We start from the raw sequence: 22,456 nt of genomic DNA, 5'->3' as shown, positions 1-22,456 counted from the left end.
GAACTAGCTGCACTCGGGGATGATGCTGAGGAGGGAGCCTGCAGTGGCCTTTGCAGTGTAGGGTTTGCGCCCGAGAAATTCTTGGACCAATGGTTGTCCTCTATCCTGCCAGCAGGGCCCACTTTCCCTGCTTCATCTTCGAGAGAGCCCATAAAGTTCTGGCCTCTCAGACTCCCCAGATCCATGAATGCCTTCATATTAAAGTACCTGGACAGAGATGTGATCCATCATTATGCTTGCTCACAGGATGCTAGAATGTCTCAATTCCATAAAAGAATGATTTTTCTAGACTACATTAAATTAGTTCAAGAACAACGGAAATCCTTCATTGCTGCAAAAAAGAAACTACAGGTCTTGAACATCCAATATATGGTGCTGTATCCCACCAAACTTAAGGCTATCCACCAGGCCAGGTCATTTTTATTTAACCACATAGAAGAAATGTTCCAATGGAGGTATGATAGAATTTATCCCTGACTACACACACTGCCCTCCATGGACACTAGCCACCCCCCTACCTCAAGGAGCTGGCGCGTACTTCTCCACAGTGTCCATGAACCAGTGTGCGCAACAGGAACCGCTCATGCTCATCCTGGTGCGACAGACTCGAGACGTCTGGAAACTCACAAGAGGCCAGCGGAGAGCAAGGAAGACCCTTTCTTGAGACAGTGGAGAACTGATGGACGCTGCCCTTTCATGTAGGACCATTCATGGTGGCTCGCTGCTCGGAATCACCCCGGAGTTATCCTGACTACATTGAGGTTGAAGCAAACACCAGGCCCAAAATGGCACCACTCTAATTTAAACATGAGTATGGATGGCGCTAAGACAGTGACAGCACAGTGTGCGCCTTGCTGGTGCCTAAATCCCCCTCTCCTGCTGCAACACTGGTGACACCAAACTGGGTTGAAGGCACTGATAGGGTTGGGGAACATTTAGTACATGACGGCACCAATGCCCCATTGAGGACACTGGTTGGTGTGTCCTGCGACTGATGCTTCACTGTTCAGAAATATAAGGGGGGTAGAGAGGCATGTTCATGTAAATGCTTTTTGCTTTTGGTACTGGCTCATTTGTTATTCTTGGCATGCATCGCCACGTACACCTCCTGTAGGTTCACCCCCCTTGGATAATCAGTAGTGATCGAGCAGCTCCAAAGGACCAGATCAGCCAAATGTCCTGAAATGTAAACAGTCTGCTGGACAAAATCAAGAGGACAGCAGTTCTTCAAGCTGCTAGACAGCTACAAGCCGGTATCCTATTCTTCCAGGAAATCCATTTGCTGGTGAATAAAGTTCTAGTCTTAGCTTGATACAGGTTCACAGATGTTTTCTACCTTGGATTCATGAGGGGGGGCAGAGGCCTGGCCATACCACTGAAAAACTATATTTATTTTGAGGTTAAAAAGACATGGTCCTATCAATGGCGCAAACTGCCTGCCTTCCAGTTTAATGAATGGCTTGTGGCAGCTACTAATCAGGTAGCCCCTGAGAAATTGGTAACAGTAAAAAGGTCAAGGATATCTTCGCCTTGGTATAGCCCTCAGCTTAAAGGTTTAAAAGTGGAATGTAGGAGAGCTGAAAATTCATGGAGGCAAGATTATAGTGATAGTAGGAAAGTAATCTATAATCAAGCACTCCAGCAATACAAAAATGCGATAATCGCTGCAAAAAAGCAATATTTTACAGCTAAGATTAAAGATGCGGGAAACTCCACTAAGGAATTATTTAAATCTGTGATTTTTTTGGCAAAGCCACAGCAAAATAATGTTTTTAAGGCAGATCAGGACATGTGTAAAAAGCTGGCCCTCTTTTTTTAAAATAAGTTGCAAGTAATACACAATGACATTTTAAACATGCAGGGAACCTGCGATGCAAATTGGTATCTAAAGGAGGACGTTCCTCCAACGCGCTGCAGATTGTCCTGCTTACCGGAAATTTCAAATGAGGAGGTGCAAAAGATGCTCCTATCCATAAAATCAGGTTCTCCTAGGGACCCATGTCCTCCTGCCTTTATGCATTCGGCCTCCAAGAAGATTTGTGAGAGGCTCACTCCCCTTATTAACCAAGTCCTGGAGACCGGTTCATATCCTATAATATGGAAAAGGGTGGCCATCAGACCATTGCTTAAGAAGCCTAATCTTGATCCACATGTGTTGAAGAACTACCGCCCGATTGCTGGATTACCAATGGTGGCAAAGGTCATAGAAAAATCGTTAAAGAAAGTGTTGAGTGACTATTTGAATATAAATAATTTGCTAGATTCAACACAACATGGCTTTCATGCCTGTCATTCCACCGAATCTGCCTTGATTATTGCAACTGAGGAGATACGGAAGGGTGTGGATAGGGGAGGCAGGGCGGTCCTTATACTCCTAGACCTATCGGCAGCATTTGACACCGTGAATCACACAGTGTTAGTGCAGCGGCTGAAGAATCTGGGAGTTCAGTGTACTGCCCTGGCCTTACTCTCCTCCTTTCTGGAGGACAGGGTACAAAATCTGGTGTGGGACGGATTGAAGTGATAGTTTCCATCATCCATGTGGGGTCCCACAGGGATCAGCTTTATCTCCAATATTGTTCAATATCTAGGTCACCCCGTTGGCTAGGCTCATCAGAAGGTATGATTTTGCATTGGTTTCATAAGCTGATGACTCGCAACTTGTTATTTCATCTGCAAGCAACCGAAGTCACAGCGGCCATTCCGAGATCATTACCTGGATAAATCATAGCTATCTGAAGATTAATACAGATAAAACGGAGGTGATAGTATTTGGAGGTGGACACTCTGTGTGGAATGACTCCTGGTGGCCACCTGAAGCCGGGAATTGTCCTTGTCTTGTTTCCAAGGTCAGGAACCTCGGGGTCATCTTCGATGACCAGTTGAATTTCTCGGCCCTAGTGAACAGTCTGATTTCATCCTGTTTCTTTCTCCTAAAAACTTTGAGAAAGATTTTTCCATTTATTGCACAGGAGCTATAAAAGACAGTAATGGTGATTCTTTTCCTATCTAAATTAGATTATTGTAATGCCCTTTTTATGGGCATAGACAAAACACAGATGGGAAAGCTCCAGTCTTTACAGAATGCAGCTGCAAGGCTGCTTCTGAATATCCCCAGGGGTTGTTCAACTTCAGCAGGTATTAAATCGCTGCATTGGCTTCCGGTCCAGGAGCGTGTGGATTTTAAGGCACTGTGCCTGGTTCACAAAGCGCTTCATGGGGGTGGTGCTGATGAGGTTTCCAAATTATTTACCCCTTATACCCCCTCACGCGCCATAACATCCGCCAACTTAGGTCTACTCAAGTTTGCCAAGATTAGACTTTCCTTCTACACCCCCTCCCGCCAGCTACGATCCTCCAACCAAGCACTTGCCACTGTACCTCGCATCAACAAAACCACCATGGGAGGTAGATCCTTCTCCTACCTGGCAGCTAAAACCTGGAACTCACTTCCCACTCACCTTCGCCTTACTCAGAACCACCTAGCATTCAGAAAGCAACTCAAAACGTGGATATTTGACAAGTAATTCCCCACCCTTCCTCAAGCGCCTTGAGACCCTCTGGGTATGTAGCGCGCTATATAAATCTTTTGACTTTGACTACGGTGGGGAGGTAGGACTTCATCAAATGGGGCAGCGAAATTATGGAATAGACTGCCTACGGCTATGAGATTCCAAGCTAATAGAAAGCTGTTTAGGGAAGACTTAAAAAAAATTTCTGTTTTCCGCCATCTAGTCTGTTTGATGATGTAGCTGCTGGATCCTTTTCATACATCAGCTCCAAGACGCCACGCCAATCGAGCGCGTTACAAACTTGTATCCTATCCTATCCTATATATGTCATACAGAAGCTCCAGGTCACCCAAAATAGTGCTGCCCGCTTACTCCACAACCTACCCGGCTGGCAGTCAGCAAAGAATGCCCTAAAGGAGCTTCACTGGCTCCCAGTGGCGACAAGAGTACATTTCAAGGCTATGTGCATTCTGCACAAATCCTTCCATCGAACAGGCCCCGCAATTTTACATCCTATGGTCACGCCTTATGTCCCGTCCCGCTCCCTTCGCTCTTGTACCCTTCAGTTGGCAACTTCCATCAAAATCAACAAGGCCCGTTGGGGAGGCCGCTCCTTTTCCCACACTGCGGCTAGACTTTGGAATTCCCTCCCTATCTCTCTTTGAGAAAACAGCAACCATATGTCTTTCAGGAAGGTTTTGAAAACGAACTTGTTTGCCAAAACCTGCTGATCTGCCCTGAGTTCGCGTCAAGTAATCAGTCTCAAGTGCTGCGAGGCCTCCGGATAGTTAAGCGCTATACAAGTGCAATTTTTCATTTCATTTCATTTCATATATAGAAATTAATGGCATCTTAAGCACAAATTAGGTGACCCCCTAAGTAAGGCCCTTAAAAAAGAAGTTAAAAGCACAATACAACACTCTACATCAGGTAGCAGCACTAGAGGGCTTTGAAGAATGATTTTAATGGAAAAGAAGAATTACTTTGTGAAATAATTGAAGGAGTTATGAATTCCTCTAAGGAACAATTTGCCACAGTTGATAAATTATCAGAACTACCAGATCCTAAGAAACCCAATATTAATGAACAATTTTGCAACAAACTAGCCTCTCATTTCCAAGATAAAGTCAAATTGGTCTACGATTCCTTTTTTAGGCATCACTTCAATTGTCGATCTAAACGACAAACCACTGAAGAGCACCCACAACGCCAGCACTTTATCTAATTTCCAGAATAATTCATCTAGCCCCAGAAGTGATAGCTACATACCTCACAACCTTGTCTAACAACTTATTCATTGACAGATATTTTTCCTTAGACTGGCAAAAAAGGAGTTCAGTCTTCCACTGTTAAAAAAAATCAATCTGGATGGCGCTGGCCCTAACAATTATCGCTCAATAACATGACTACCATTTACCGCCATACTGGTCGAAAAAATCGTCAATTAAGAACTAACTACTTTATTAGACAATACAGAGTCTTGACACAGTTCGGATTTCGTAGTCATCATAGTACCAAGCTGGCACTGGTCACTGCTACAAAAGAAATTAGGCAGACGATAGATGGTGGCGTAAATGCAGCTTTGATTCTTTTAGATCTTTCAGTCACATTTGATGCGGTTGATTACGCTGTTTTAATCGATCGTCTGGAATCATCATCATCATCTGGAATGAATTGGGATCAAGGATAATGCACTGCAATTCATCTCCTTCTTAGCCATAGCGGAGGAGCCACTGCTGCACACATCAATAGGTTGGATGAGATTAAGGAGTTTAACCCCTGAGGGGGAAAAACTAGTCCACGGGGAACTGGGAGACCACAAGATAACACAGGTCTACCTTTCACTGATACACCATATGCCAGACACCTCTGAGGTGGTACAAACTGCCAGGAGCAGGACCAGGGCACCTTCGCTGACAAAGAATGGGCGGACACAGCTTGCCCTCCTGCAGCTAAAATATTTCTGTAGATCATATCTTACTGGAGAAAGGGGATAGTTGTGTATTCCCTCTGCCCTCGATTTAATACGCATGAAGGGGATTTCTTAACTACCTCATAGGGATGCACAAAACGAACCCCTATTTGGAGTGAGTACCCTCCTGTGCTGAGGTAGCCCATATCACATTACCCTTCATATCACCACTGCTGTTGAAATGGATCATTAAAAATTGACATTGCACAGGCTGGGATTAACTGTGGCTAAAAGGGACACCACGCGAAAATAGAAAGCAGATTCTCCACTCTCGATTGCAGAGTGGAAAAGAGGGTTGGACTGGTGCATGAATAGCCAACATCCAGTTTATGAGGCTAGAAGCTGTCCATGGAAATATACGAAGATATTGGGAACATGGGCAGACTATGGAGGATTCACCATCACTCCGAGAGGGCCCCTCGCCTCTCTGACTTTATATGATGAAATCCGGACATACATTGGTTTGTCGACTATAGCTCATGACCAGCGCACAACTTTACAAGTATTGACCAGGGGAAGGGGGGCTGATGGGTTGGAGCGGGGGAAGTGGGGTCCGGGAAACATAGCACCTTTGATGCATTGTTGATATGCTGTACCTTGATGCTCAATCTCAAAATTCTATAAAATGTGTTACAAAAAAAATACTTCTGTCTGTTCACCATTGTAATGCCTTACGAGTTAATCAAAGCCAAAGTCAAAAGTTATGTTACGTTAACAATTTTATAAAACGTGGCTGTTACCCCACAGGGTGTCCTGGTGCTGAGAATGCTAGCAGAGCAGAGAGCATAACAGAGAGGGAGAAAACTGGCAGATCTAGACTATAGTGAGTTATTATAGGTTCATGATATTCTATGAGCTCAGAGCAGCATTTGGCTCTTGAGGTTTAAGGGCACCAGTTAATACTTGTTAAATGTTTAACCAGTTCACCCAGAACACAATATACACCAGAGAACTGACCAGAAAGCTGTACTCAAACAAGCTGCCTGACCCCAAGAAAAATTACAAGGCCAGCTGCTTGCACTTGAGCAAAACGAAATCTTAAGGAATTGAACCTATTCTGGAACCAAGACTCTGCTGCCTACTTGGTGTGACTCAGTCTGGTGACATCTGCTTTACAAAGGGTCGAGGAAGTGTTTGGACCAAGAATGGACCCAATATTGAGCCAGCATTAGCCCTTTACCTCATCTTAAACAGTGGGAACTCATTTCACTGTTTCAGGGGTAAGAAAGATAATGGCATCTCTTTTACCTTAGGGCTTTGGTGAGGGTTTATTAGCTGAGTCTGGTTGCTGTGATTTGAAACTAATAACTAATATGTATGTGCCAGCCAAAACTCCACCTCTCAGTGGGAACTAGTGAGTCCAGTGGGTGACTTAAGTCCAACAAGTGCCCTTGACAGCAGAAAACATAGACCACCATTAGTGACTTACAACACATACAAGAATGAAGAGTGTTAGCATGCAGAGATCTGGGAAATTGTATTTATTTGGGAGAAAAGACCATCCTCGCACACCACTAGTCTCCCTGTTGGAACCAAGAATTTATAAGCCAGTTGAAGCTGTAACTGGACTCCCTGAACTGTACCTGGTGTTGTCAGGTGCCCACACTATTGAGACAGAAACAATGATACTGCAACTTGGACCAGTTTACTTGCATGCTTATCTTTAGTGTGAGAATGCCGGTTCACTTCAGGTAATGTTTTTTGGGTGAGTGTGAAGTGTGGGAGATTATCTGTAACTTGGCCTCAAACTCATTGAGTTGCAGCAACTTGGACCCAGGACGCAAAGAAACTAAGACAAAGGACAGATATATTACAATCTAAATTATACATTTGTAACAATGTACATTGCAGCTTTAGTAGCTGACAAACATTGCCAAAGGAGATAGGTTCAAAGATTTCTAGAGACTGTTGAGGGCTCATACTCTGTGGTCCATACGTTTTTTACATAGTCCTAGGAACCAAATGTTAATTGCACTAATGCGATTTAATAGGTAAGAGCTTTAAACAAGTTTGTGGTCGTACTCTGACTGAAAAGATACTAGGTACTTCTGATTTTTCATTGCATTCATCATTTTAAATGTATATATGTCCTAAAAATAAAGATAGCATTATGCAAAGGAAGGCACAGCAATCACCACTCCAGTTTAACGAACACCACTATTGGAAGGTGTTACAGAGCCAGCCACTTAAGTCTTTTGTGACAACAAGCTACTAGATATAGAGCATACCAATCTGCCGGTTTTCCAAAAAGATATACTCATGCTTCTATCCTGCACATTTTTTTAATACAATCATGTCTCAAGTGAGGTTATGATGAAACCACAGACCTTTTCCCATCACTGTCCAGCAACACGTGCGTTTTGGAGATGGTCAAGTGCCATAGAGACTCTGATGCAGCCACGTTCAACACCATGACATTAATGGATTCAACATGAACAGAAAGTAGCTGGAGAGAAAAAGAGCGAGACAAATATGAATTATTGTCGCAACACAAATACAATGAAACATATACTAACAATCTGGAATTAGTAGGCACTCACCTGAGAGAGAAACCTTAGAAGTGATGGGCTGACCTCCATTTTGCTTCTGCTCTGCCCCGTATCCTCGGCAGGAGGATCCAAGGGCTGTGGCAGTTGACCAATTCCACTTTGCAGATCCATACGGATTCGAATCTCGCCAAAACAAAGTGCAAAGTAGTTACTATGGGAAGGTGAAAAAAAGAACATATACAGGAAGTAAATAAGCTGAAAAGATGAACACTGTACTTGGAAAATAAAATTGCGTAGTAAAGATGATTACTTCCGCTGGCAAATATAAGATTACTTCACATAGAATTACTGACCACAATTAAAATGCACAATGAGTACACTAACACTAAAAAGTAATTGTACATTACAAGCCTGAAATAAAAATATCACTGGTGGATAAAAAATAAAAAAAACACAGATTGGTTATGTAGCTAGATATGCCAAACTTCTCTACTGTCATTGAATCAATTGACTGGGCTTGTGAGTAGTCACCAAACTTCATGCAAATGTCAGGTAACTTAAACAAGTCAGCATTCCTGGCATTAGGTCATTATTTAACAATTACTTTTTCACACTTTAACTTCCAAACATTAAAATGATCATTACTTAAAACAGGCAGATGGAAGATTACTTTAAAATTAATTACCGAAAGCCCTTATTAAAGTTATGATTAGGTCCGGTAAGGATGTTACACACTTGTGAAATTAGAGACGAACTTCACTCATTAACCAAGATTAACGTTTATCTGAAAGTCTTAGCACAGAGACTAGTCCGTATAATTAACACAATTCTCCATCTAGATAAGGCAAATCTCCTCCAAGGATAATTATCTGTGGTTAATACTGAGTTGGTTTATCAGGGCAGCTCTCACACTAAATGGTTTACTACTCCTAAACATCTCATTGCCTTTGGGAAGAGAAGGCCCCAACATGGTGCATAGTTGGGGCCTGAGTGACCAACTGTAAGTATGTGATAACCTGTTTTTTTTTATTTTTGCCCTAGTCTTGCACTAATTTAGTGTGCGCTCAGAATCCTAAGTTTATCCCTTGACAAACTTGTGGACCCTGACCTGTCCTGTGACCTGGAGAGAAGCAGCAAGCATACCTTCATTGCATTGACAGTGGGCTACTGTCCCCTCTTGGCTTTAGTGCATAGAGCGGTGGTGGCAGAGTACCATGTTTGTGAATTCATAGTTGTAGCCAGACCTTTTTATACGTATCAATTGAGTGGAGGTCTAATTGCTCGCTTGTGCAAAGTTCTGCTTCTATGTGCTTCCCAGACAAAAAAGAGAACATACCAAGTGGATGTTAAGCATGTTAACGTATGTATCTTGTAGGGCACGTGCATTACATGTATGAGTAATGGAGGCCAGGGAGGTCTATTTTAGATGCCCATGGCCTGGCCTTATGCGCAAGATGGAGGAGGGGTTGTTTTCTCAGAAAGTGGACACGTATAACTGACATTCTTAAAGTTGCTGGAAGGACACAAAGCAAATGAAGTGGGGAGAGAGAGAAAATAAGTCTGCTTTACAAATTAAATTAGGCATTTTGCTGAGGGGAGCTGCTCTTCCTGTAGCCCTGCAATTTAGTAGGGGGAGGGGTGATATATAGAACTGCAGGCTCTGTTGAGAAGGTGAAAGGCTGGTTGAGGCCAGTCTTTTCTTTTTCTTTGATTACTGCTTAGTGTAGCTGATGACAGAAAGCTCACACCTCTTTGTGCCTCAGTTGGGGGTGCTCTCAGGCTGGAGATTGTCCTGCTGTGGGAAGGACCACTCTACAAAAAATCTGTGCCTTGAGAGGACCCTTAAAAGGACTATCTCCCGAAACCAGTTCCGAGAGTAGATTCACATCTGCGGTCTTCAATTCAGATCTCCTGTCTGCTTTTACTATATAAAAGTTGATGCTAATAGACTATATTTTATTCCAGTTCCAAGCTATCTATGAACTTGGAAAGGAGAGCTCCCAAGGGTACTCACAGGACTTCTGTTCAACAAGAGTTAGCATCTGCCAGACAGACAGTTTTCCAGGGGTGGAGGGACACCACCTGAATTCTGGCCTTGCTTGAAGAAGCTGCTCATCTGACATGGTGCCTAGAAAACAACCTATCTGCTGAAAAAAAGAAGGAGACTGCCATCCATGAATGAAGTCTGACTCTCTAGGAAGAGCAATTAGTGACCAGATAAGTGGGAGCACAGCTCATCTCATGCTGCTGTGAGCAAACGTGCAAGCATGGCTCATCCCATGCCACTGTGACCCAGAGACTGGTACTTCTCACTTGAGCCTTCACACGCTGACACATGCTCAGAAATGCACAGGAGGACGAACCGGCTACGACCCGCCCAGTAGTGACATTGTGACTTCAGACTACTTGAAATCGCAGGACCTCCAAAGTCAGTTCCTGCTCATACAACCGACCTGCACTGCAACCTCACCAGAACCAACTGAGGCCGTGTTTTGATTAAGAAACAAACTTTCTCCAAGAAGCATTAGATGCCAAACTATTGCTGGTTGACTGCGGCATCAGTCCTGCGCTTTAGAGACCAACATCATGGTGCGAAACTACAGATTAATCAAAACAATGGGAAATGGAGCAAATTAAATTTACTAGGGGGAAGTAATTAGTACCTGAACAGTGAATCATGCTGATATTTTTACCTAAACGAAAGAACAGCTTAGTTGGGTTGAGAAGGACATTACATTCAAGGCAGAGTAACTCCAGCATCCAGTTCACTAAATAGTGTCTGTTCACCATTACTAGTGTAATAGCTATTTTTTGTGTTTAATAAAGAACTTTTCGTTTATAAAATACAGCACTGGATTGGACAATCAGTTATTGTGGAGCTGGGTAGTTTGCAGAGCAGAGGACGTACCCTAGCACACCAGAGCCAAACCACATCCCCTGCGTATCCAGCTGAGGGCCTAATTGCTCCATGGTCGTCCGAACAGGGTCCAACAAGTACTATTTTTCACTTTTTAGATGCACTGGTACAGCTTGTTCCCTCTTGTATTTGCATTCACTATAGAGCCTCTACAATGCTCGTTAGGAAACTCATTATAATTCAAGAGTCTGAGTAGTAGTAATGTTGAACACAAACTCTTTCCTTATACAGGTTATGTACTTTTGACAGTGGAAAACATTGACAAATCTAGCTATGCTATTCTTAATATTATTGTTACTCAGGAGTAAATAATTTTAAATCATGTAACGGAGAAAGGATAATGTTACTTTTCCAGTATGCATCTGTTCTTGGCATTTAGAGCTGTAGATTCACATGCTTTGCATACTCCTGTATTCTAGTATTTGTTCCGGATGTTTACAAGTCGTTTTTCTTCGAAGAAGTCTTTCCAGTCGCGAGGCAGGTGATTCCTCCTTTTGGTGATAGTGCGCATAGGCATCGACTCCATTGTTAGATTGTTGTCCCGCAGAGGGTGAGAATGGAGTTAGTAAAGGTAGAATAGAGATGTCCATGCATATGTATATAAGATAGATAAGAAAGAACTGCAACAGGTGTAGGTACCCGGGGCGGCGGGTGTGCGCATGTGAATATACAGCTCTAAATGTCAAGAACAGATGCTTACTGGGTAAGTAACATTTTCCGTTCCAGGCATGTGAGCTGTAGATCACATGCGTTGCATAGACTACACAGAAATTTTCTCCCAATGCGGTGGCTAACCTGTAGCTGTTGTAGTTGTCTGAAAGAGTACTCTAAGAACTGTTTAGCCTACATTAGCTTGCTGCCTTGCTAACACATCTACTCAATAGTGCTTGGTGAGTGTGTGTGGTGTAGACCATGTTGCAGCTTTACAAATGTCAACTATGGAAATGTTTCCTAAGAAAGCCATAGTAGCCCCTATTTTGCGAGTGGAATGCTCTCTAAGGATATTGGTAAAGTTATTTTTGCTTTCGTATAACATATTTAAATACATTTAACAATCCATCTAGCAATACCTGATTTGGATATAGGATTACCTTTGTGAGGTTGAGCAAAAGCAACAAAAAGTTGTTTTGTCTTACAAAATGGTTTTGTTCTTTCTATGGAATATAACAAAGTTCTTCTAACATCTTAAGTGTGTAGAGCCCATTCTGCCAGAGAATCTGGTTGAGGAAAGAACACAGGCAACTCAACTGATTGATTGATGTGAAAGGCAGATACTACTTTAGGTAGAAAGTTAGGGTTGGTACGAAGGACCACTTTGTCTTTGTGAAACTGGAAAAAATGTTCTTCTATGGTTAGTGCCTGTAGCTCTCCCACTCTCCTCAGTGAGGTAATTGCAATGAGGAAAGTTATTTTACATGAGAGAAACTGCAGTTCACATTTATGCATTGGTTCAAAAGGTGGACCAATTAATCGTGTAAGGACTATGTTAAGATTCCATGCTGGGGCAGGTGGAAGTCTTGGTGGCATAACTCTTTTTAGTCCTTCCATAAATGCTTTGATAACCGGTACTGTAAACATGGACAAATGCGGTCTATTTTGGAGGTACACGGCTATTGCAGCAAGATGTAAGCCGATGGATGTGTAAGCTAATTCTGACCGCTGCAAATGTAATAAATAACAGATGATATTTTGTATGAAAACATCCAAAAGATTAATATTGTTATTATTGCAATAAATAACAAATCGTTTCCATTTAGCTGCATAACAAGCTCTTGTAGTAGGCCTTCTGGCCTCTTTGATAATGTTCATACAGTCTGGAGGAAAATTCAGATATCCAAACTCTATGACTTCAGGAGCCAGATCGCTAAGTTGCGTTCTTTGGGATCTGGGTGCCTTTTTCTCCATGGCTCGGTGTGAGAAGACTGGATGTGAGATGTAGCTTTTGATGTGGAACTATTGATAGCTCCAACAGGGTCGTGAACCAAGGTTGACGGTCCCATGTGGGAGCTATTAGGATTAGTATGAGAGATATTTGCTTGAGTTTCCGAACCACTGATGGAATGAGTGGGAAAGGCGGAAAAGCATTGCAAATATCCCTGACCAGTTCATCCATAGTGCATTACCTTTGGAGAGCGGGTGTGGATATCTGGAGGCGGAGCTTGGGCATTTTGCATTTTGTGTGTGTGGGGGAAAGATCTATTTGAGGAAAACCCCAATTCTGAAAGTATAGGAGAAGAACTTGAGGGTGAAGTTCCCACTTGTGGATTTGCTGCCTGTCTGCTGAGAAGGTCGGCAATTTGATTGTTTACTCCCGGAAGGTGTTCTGCTATGAGATACATTTTGTAGTGTATGGCATATTTATTTCTTTTTTTATTTTACACAGTTTTATATAGCGCAAACTTGACCAGAATCGGGTATCAGAGCGCTTTACATAGCACTAGTTGCATTACATGAGGACACATTCATTTTTTTTTTTTGTTACGCACGGGAAGATTAAGTGATTTGCCCAGAATCACAGGATGTTTAGCGTCATTGTCAAGCCTTGAACCCAGTTCCCCAGATTCGAGGTTGACTGCCCTAGCCATTAGGCCAACTCCAAATGGCTTGGGCTAGGTGTAACAAAGAGAGTGTCTCCCCCGTTTTTGTACATAGTACATACCTACCCATGTTTTCAGTGCAGACTAGGACAGTTTGTCTAGAAGGTGAATTTGAAAAGCTGTGAGCGCAAAAAAAACACTGCTAGCAGCTCTAGATGATTTATGTGGAGAGCCTTTTGGTTTTGACTCCACAAGTCTTGAATTGTGTGATTCTAGAGATGAGCTCCCCAAACAGTGAGCGACGCGTCTGCTGTTTGTACTGTCTGTGGAAGAGTCTATCAAGGGCCGCCCTTTTGATAAATATAGTGGGTTCCACCACTGCAGAGAGCGATGGGTGCGGTCGTTTACCAACACTAGATTGGTCAAATGACCCCACAACTGGTTCCACTGCTAAGCATTCCTGAAGGGGACACATATGAAGCCTTGCATGGGGAACAATCATGATGCAAGAGGCCATCATTCCCAGCGGCTGCATATACACTCAAGCTGGTAGTGAGTGGGTGGGCTGAAACTGAGCGATTAGAGCCTGAGTATTGCGAATCCTGGCTGTATTAGGAAAAGCCAGAGTTTTTTGAGTATCTAAAGGGGCTCCTAGATAGGTTTGTGTGTTGGAAGTTTGGAGATGAGACTTTAACACAGTGACTGTAAATCCCACTTGTTGCAGTAGCTGTAGTATTATGTGAGTGTGCTGGTGACACTTTGTGTAAGTGCTGGCTTTGATTAGCCAGTCGTGTAAGCACGGGAAGATGTGAATATGTTGTCTTCGCAGGTGAAGTGTCACCATGTGAAAATTATTTGATTGTATGTAGTGATTTAACTCTCTGAGGTCTAAAATGGGTCTGAGAGATCCGTCCTTTTTGGGTATTAGAAAGTACAGGGAGTATATGCCAGACCCTTGATATTGTAGTGGTACGGGCTCTGTCTCCCTTTAAAAGTAGAGACTGAACCTCCTGTTAGAGGAGGTGTAGATGAGCTGGTCACATTTTGTGTGAACGCGGGGGATTGTTGGTAAGCTATAAGCAATAACCAGATCGGATAATTCCTAGCACCCATTTGTCTGTAGTTATTGATTGCCAGACAGGGAGGAATTGTGGAAGGCGTCCCCTGACAAGTGTTGAATGATCGGGGGAATCATAGGCAAGTCACTATTTGTTATTTGAGGGGGAGGTACATGTTGTGGAACCTCTACCTCTACCCTTGTCATTGTTGCCTATGTAGCCTCCTCTTAAAAAAACCTTTTGAGGAAGAGGGCAGATTGTTGCCTTTGCATGGTGTAGACGCAGTGTCCGAAGAGATCGTTTTGGACCCCCCGCGATAGAAGGTGCGCCGAAAGGACCCAAGGTTGGAGGGGCACTGTAGGGCTCCCATTGATTTTGCCACATCTGTATCCTTTTTAATTTTTCTAAGGACGTGTCTACTTCAGGACCAAAAAGATGTTGTTTGTCGAATGGTGTGTTAAGAATGGAAGACTGAACTTCGGGCATAAAACCCGAAATCCTTAACCATGGTTGTCTTCTTAGTAACACATTGGTATTAACGGCTCTTGCCGCAGTGTCAGCTGCATCTAATGCACACCTAATCGAAGAATTAGAGATAAGCTTACCCTCTTGTAGTAACTCTTGGGCTTTGTATTTATGCTCATCTGGCAGAAATTGGAGCAATTGCTCCATTTCGTCCTAATGCGCTCTATTGTACCTGTCTAAAAGGGCCTGGGTATTAGCAATATGCCAGTAATTTGCGGCTTGGGAGGCTACTCTTTTTCCAGAGGTGTCCATGAGCTTAGACTCTTTGTCTGGAGGCCCTTAATGAAAGCTGAATCTGATGGTGCAGGTTTATATTTTTTGTCTATTCTGGGGGAGAGAATGCATGCACGAACAGGGTCTTTAAATATATCGTCCACATGTCTTAACATACCTTTAAGGAAAGGGAGTGTGTGGGTGGATCTTTGGGAGTTACTGTGGGTTTCAAAGAGGAAATCCTCCTTTGGGGTCCCATGATATTCAGTAGCTCTCTATAGCCTACATTATGATCTGGTAGAGAAGGCTTGGTAGGATAAAGGTCAGGGTCATGATCTGTGGAAAAATCCGTATTATAATTCTCCCAGGAGTCTGCAGGTGAAGGATCATTGCCCCCATACCCATCCCCATCATCCTGATCATAAGGTGTTTGTGGTTGTCGCGAATTAGTAGGAGTAATTAGGAAATGCGGTGTTTGTGCGGAAGGAGGCGATAGAGGAGGAGGAGGAGGAGGAGGAGGTGGAGAAGGGTTAGTAGCAACATGTTTCCTTTGTAAAGGAATGTGATGTGTCCTCTGACTCAGATTTGCGTTTATGTGGCAATTTGGTTGCAATATGTCCAGTTTTTGGATTAACATCAAGTTCTTTTTGTTTTGGGTCAGATTTTGATGGCGGGGCGTTGAAACGGGGCTTCTTCCGTGGTTGCAGAGCATCTTTATATTTTGGTGCCTAATTTTTCGGTGCAGAAGATTTCGGATCTGAAGAAGGTTTGGGTGTCGAAGGAGTTGGGCCTGGTTTTGGTTTCAAACCCAAGTGTAGACGACTAGTTCCCGAGCCGGAAGGCTTTCCGTGTGTTTTTGTGCCGAGCCGGAAGGCGGGGCGTTGGAAACATTTTCTCGGTGCCGACCATGGCCCGCAGGCAGAGGTGGAACTGGAGCCTTTTTCTGAGTCTGAGTAGGACTTTGGGGCAATGGAGGTTCAGTACTCACGATACGCTGACCTTGCGGAATCGTTTTGTCCACATCTGAGCCTGATTCAGAGAAAGATATAGGATCCTCCTGTTCTTCCTTGGCTCCTAGTGCATCGCCGGTCTCTTATTCGGAATCTTCTCCGAAGAGGTCCGGAATGGAACCGGTGTGTTGGCAGCCAACGCAGATAGGCCAGATGGCCTTCCAAGAGTTTCCCAATCGAAAAGAGTTTTCGTATTTGACCCGATACGTAAAGGAAGTGAATACGCGATCGAAAACAATAGCATTGAGGGTAAGTGGATTGCGCACCAAGGGGAACCCGAGAAACGGTTTCAAACAATTCACGTCCAAACCCGATGGTTCAGAAAAAAACTATCTAACAATGGAGCTGATGCCCCTGCGCACTTTCACCCAAAGGAGGAGTCACTTACCTTGTGAATGGAAAGACTTCCTCGAAGAAAAAAATCTTGCAAACATCCGGACCCAACACTAGATGGCAGGAGTATGCAAAGCATGTGATCTACAGCTTACATACATCGAACATAATTATTTTCACAAAATGTCATTAATTATTGTGATCACTACAACAACTATTACTTTAAACATCTGTAAAATAATTGCAAATATAAAAACATCCATAATTATATGGTCCTCTTTCTGTATACCGTGCTCAGTAGAGCGGACTCCTTCATTGTTATATAGTTAAATGCTCTTCCTACTAAATTCCATACTAGTTATTTATTTATATAGAGTTTTATATAGAGTGAACTTGATCAGAGCACTTTACATAGCACCAATTGCATTACATGAGGACACATTCATTTTAGTTAAGCACAGGGAGATTAAGTGATTTTCCCAGAATCACAGGATGTCCAGCGTCATTGACAAGACTAGAACCCAGTTACCCAGATTCGAGGCCGACCGCCCTAGTCCTTAGCCCTTGGTTTTGTGGATCTAAATAAGACTATATGCAAATGTACTTTCAAAGGTAAAAGGTCTAGCTTTGAAAGTAAGAAAAACTTAAAGGTCACCCTAAAGTCTGAGGTGTCTTTATCCGGCACAGTTCTTATTAGTTCCCAAATATAAATACTCCACCATTACCCATGTAACTTAAAACTGGGAAAAACCAATCTGTTGCTCTCCTTCAATTATTTCCTGCGCCAATAGAATATTAGAAAAGCACTTAAATTTGAGAAAATCAATCTGTTGCTCTCTTTCCATTATTTTCCTACAATGATAAGAATATTAGAGAAGCACTTGCTCTTTTAATTCAGATATTAAAAATAAAATTATTTCTTCATAACAATTCCTAAATTAAAGAAATCTCACATTTAATAGGATGAGTGTAAAAAAATACTATAATGTTGATCGTTTTAAATTTGCTTGAAGTTCAGGGGAAGTTTGTATCAAGGTAAGATCTTACTAATAATAAAACATGCATATTTTGATTGTTTATCAATGAGCAAGCTTCCTAACATTAATTAAAAAATATATTTTTATGCAACCTCCAATCATCTTGCATTTCAAATGCATAAACATTTAATTTCTACTAATAGTTCAACTTCATTAGCTGCAATAATCTCACAGATAGTAGAAAATGGAAAATTCATCCACCGCACAGTTGGATAAAGACAAAAAAATGTAATATTCCCGGATATATTTGGCAAATTAAATTAGTTTATTATTAAATTATTAAAGCAGTGTGGTATGCTGAAGGCGTGTTTTCTTTAAATGGATGTATCCATGCTCTTGTTCAGAACATTGGCAAAAATATCCTCCAATTACCAATAGGCCTCAGCCAAAAACCTCAATTCAAGCGAACAGGAAAAGACAGAAATAGTTTTTCCCCTTGTTGGGCTCCTACATTGAAAAGAGAGTAATCTCCCAGTTTTGAAGCTTGCTTTGAATACAGCTCATTCCACTCGATTTGTCTTTTAGGTAAGTGCCTAAATTAATATTAATACTGCTACTCCATTTTTCTTCTTCAATGCACAGAAATGATACTGGTGTGAAAACTGGTTCGATCTAAGTCTGGGTTTGCTTTGACTGAGGAATTACATCTCTTGGGGGATAGTGACATCTTTTTCTTTATCATGAAGCCTTTTTTATCATTGCCCGACTTTCAATCGGAGAGTTCAGGCCCTGTGCATTTGAACTTAATATATGAACATTAGCAATCAATCACGTTGAGATTTCTTGTTCATTTGGGCCCCGAGTACCATCCCACTCTAGCGCCCATATGCTTACGCCCCCAGTATTCATCCGAGTGTTTACTACATTGAAGAATAAACATGTGTGGGAGTATCCTGATACCTCCTGCATCTCCCCCTGTTCCTCCTTCCCAAATACGGCATCAAAACAAAAAGACTAAACATGAACTTGAGAAGAACAAGAACAACAAAAACAGCACTGTTGAGGAACACAAACAAGCATTCGCCTCAACCAGGGTGCAAAAATGCACTTGTTGTGAGTGGGGGAGCATCCAGAACCAGCTAGTAGGTGAGTGAATCCTTGATAACCCCCGGGGCACACCGAGACCGCCAGGATAGCTTTCCTTCCTATTCTAGGAGCTATAATTGGGAAGAGAGGAAAAAGAAGAGACGAAAATCCAACCAGGTAGGAAAGATACCATACAGCTACAGTATTGGGCCAAAAATGTGGCAAACAGGGCCAGAATCCACTGATTTCTTTGTTCTGTCTCACAAGCCCCATGGTGAGCCAACAGCAGAGTCTGTGTTGGTGGAGTTAAATTGTCACGGCGAAGGATGTAAACCCTCAGCTGACACAATGGAGTCTGTTTCTCAATCTTTATCGTGTCTGTGCTTTTCTCTGTGTTCCTTGGCTAATAATTGCCTTTTCCAGACTCACTATTGGCTCTCTTGATCCCCGCCACGGTCACTGGCCTCTGCTGGTTGGGGAGGACCAGAATCATGTGTGCCTCTTCAGGATTGCATGCAGCTGAAGGGTCGAAGGCTGCATTGGTGATGAGCTTGTCTTGTTCACTTTGGCTCTCCATCCTGTCAATCTTGTCTCTCTTTGGGGTCATTGGCTGCTTTTGTTTCAGTGCTTCCATTATGCAGCATGTGGTTAGATGCAAGTGTGCCCCATCGCTGCCGAAACCCCTCCTTTCCCTCTCAAGCGGCCAGAAGGGAGCGGTGAGCTCCAGAATGGTGGGTTGCTGCTTTAAAATTGAATGGATGGGCCGCCTGCATCACTGATATTTAAGAGGGGGAGCACCCAGGAATTAACACCAAAACGCAGGGTCGAAAAGAGACTAGCTCCCAGATGTCGCCCACGTATTTACTTCCTTTTCCAATGCCATCGGCTAGGGTGGCAAATGCCCGACGAGCATTCTTGAGCACTCTCCCTCAGAGTATCAGGTCTCTCAAAGTCCAGTCAATCTTAAAACTGCACAGTCCAATACCATGAGCCGAGTAAACAAACTCCCTAATCACAGCACTATGTTCTTCCTTACCACAGTAGGGGCAGTTCTAGGCTCAGGGCCCTGCTGTTCCTTTAGACGTCTGTCTCCTGCTCCCTCCCCTCGTTCTTGTTCACTGCTCGACCGAGCCAACAACATCAGTCATCATCTTGAATCACCTCTTTCTGGGTCCTCACACTCATGTCCCAACAAATGGTAATGAATGCTAAATAATTACATTAAAATTAGGAATCCTACCTATAAAAATAAATTAGGTCACACTAACGAAGTTAAATATTTAATAAAAATAATGTTAATTAATACACTAAATGATTAAAAGGAAATGGGCAAAGTAAATACTACAATAATGTATTCATTCATTTTATTTTAAAGTACTTCTTAATATAACTTGAAAATTGAAATAATTATATATCACAGTTATGGCAGTCTAGTTCCCTGTGCACGCTAATGAGACGAAAGGAGTTAGTCTGACTGATAATTTTGAGGGAGGAGGCTAAAAAATAATGACTTTTTGGAGCAACAAGTTAAAGCGGAAAGGTGTAACAAAAGGGCAATCCAGCCTACATCTTCCCCAATTACTTTTCCCAATGCTAGAGAAACAAAATAGGGAATTCCCATGACAGTTAGAGACCGGAGGCATGCAGGCTAAGACTGTACAACCAGTAATGTTCAGCATGATGAAAGGCAGCAACAGTTTTCTGATTTTGGAGCCCAACAAATTCCATTGGCCTACTTGACTAGTTGAAAGATCGTTTCTTTAGTTCAAGGGAGCCATCCCTGACCACAGCAGACATGGATGTTGATAAACTTGTACAAATAGTTTTTAGGTTCTGGCTACTTTTGCTTTCATGGCTCCCCGTGGACCATGGTGACATGCACGATTTGAGTGTTTCCCCCTTCGGGCTGCCTGCCCACTCTTTCCCCCTCTTTCACCCTACCGGTTTTCAGTTTACCCCTTAATTCCTTTTGGTTCACTTGCATCCTCCCAACTCCGTGGTATTTTTTTCTGTACTAGTAGCTTATTACCAATGGATGCTCCTCTAAAGACGCCACTAGACATCTCATGTTTGGGAAGGGACGGAGGGTGTATTGAGAGAAAGCTAGACAGGGCCTATATCAGAGGCTTTCAAGTCTTAGCTGCAGGGGAAAACGTTATGCAAAACTAGCCAAAGGTTTCCTGGACATAAATATTCTTTTTTACTATACTGTAATGTTATTATGAGTTTTATTAAAAATCAGTAAAACACAAAAATAAAGAAAGCGTTTAGGCCAAACATGAGGCGCACTAGAGGATTCAAGGATTAAGATACAGTGATAATTGAATTGCAATCCCATGGAGAGAGATAAAATAAAGCTGATTGGCCTAAAATTTGCGCATCCAATCACCAAACAGTTGACACAAGTTTCAGGTGGCGAGGAAGGAGGTCCTGGCCCCTACGGAGAGGCTTAAACACTTTACACGAATACATTCCATGCTTCACAGAAGTAGAAGGGGGTCATTTATCCAGGCTGAAGATCATTAATTTCTGGGCCTTCTCACCAGAGAAATTGTGCCTCTGGATGACAATGGCGGCCTCTTCTATCTGACCAAAAACTTGCCAAAAGTATTTTTTGACAAAACAAGTTAAATATTTCATGTTATTGTTTATGCATGCTTATGGGACTGACTTCACATTGTTGAGTTGTTATTCTAACATTTAATTACTTAGCTCAATAAGTAGCGCACCTACTTCATGTGCCATCAACTAAGTTTAATTAGTAGTTTAACCATATAATTTTTTTTTGTTTGATTTTTTTATTGAACTTTTTGATATGATCACAATACAACATCAGAATAATGAAATCACAAAGGTGTTCATCACATAGTGAGCTATGAAATGAGGCAGGCTTAAGTTTACAGTACCTTTGAGCAGGGTGGTATACCTTAAAAGGTCTAGATACAGTATAACCACAACATTCTATGGTAATGCCATCAAACATGTTTATAACTAATAAGCTGTGAGCAACCAGTTAGCTCACAGGAAATAGAAATTATTATTGGGGAGGCGGAGCATTGGGGTACAAGGGTAACAGGGAGAGGTTCGCTGCTTCTCCCAACTGTCCCAAATTGCCCTGGTTGAGTCTCCATCTTCGCAGTTAATATTGGTTGTAACTCAGTACACATCACAACATACACAACGCAGAATAGTGCAGGTATCTGTATTATGGATCATGTGAATACACCTATTGAGATATCACCAATGGGTTAAAAGAGTTACTGGATCCCGCCTCGGGGTGTGATGCAATTTGGAGGTCAGGCAAGATATTGTTCTAATTAGATGAGAAGAGGTATTTGCGCAGGCCCAATGTGTCTTCCCTGCGGAGGGAAACTCCATCCGCTCTGACGCAGTTAAGGATTGAGTTGGACCAGGCCTCAATGGATGGCGTTTCACTGGACTTCCAACACTGCGTGATGAGGCGTTTGGCTACTATAAAGCTGAGGTCTAAAAATTGTGTGGTGGCTCTGTGCTTTTTATCTCTTGGAAATAAACCTAATAAACAGACCTCCCATGTGCATGTGAGCTACCGGTCAGTACAGGCAAGCAGATGGTGCGCAACCCCATCCCGCTAGTGTCGCAGTGAGGGGCATGACCATAGTATGTGTAGTACATCAGCGGGAGGCTGGTCACAATGGGGACAAACCGCATCCAATCAGTGGAAATAACAATTAATCTTCTCAGGGGTGAGATATGCTCTATGTATGATATTGTACAGCATCAATCGGAACATGATATTACGGGGGACATTTGTGGGCCAGCCTATTAGCCCCACCACATTAGGAAGG

The 22,456-nt window shown here is 42.6% G+C and overlaps 1 protein-coding gene across 1 annotated transcript in view; it reads right to left on the bottom strand.

The window, feature by feature from the left end:
• The window catches only part of BLTP2 (bridge-like lipid transfer protein family member 2), a 604,102-nt gene that overhangs the window by 463,255 nt on the left and 118,391 nt on the right, over positions 1-22,456 (bottom strand). The window contains exons 4-5 of the mRNA XM_086955158.1: positions 8,025-8,184; positions 7,812-7,930 (exon numbers count right to left, since the gene is read on the bottom strand). Coding sequence (XP_086811284.1) covers positions 7,812-7,930; positions 8,025-8,184 — 279 coding nt within the window. The remainder of the gene's footprint in view (positions 1-7,811; positions 7,931-8,024; positions 8,185-22,456) is intronic.

The sequence above is a fragment of the Lissotriton vulgaris genome, chromosome 2_1 (genome assembly GCF_964263255.1).
Source record: "Lissotriton vulgaris chromosome 2_1, aLisVul1.2, whole genome shotgun sequence".
Classification (NCBI taxonomy): domain Eukaryota; kingdom Metazoa; phylum Chordata; class Amphibia; order Caudata; family Salamandridae; genus Lissotriton; species Lissotriton vulgaris.
This window is presented reverse-complemented; position numbering and strand designations above follow the sequence as displayed.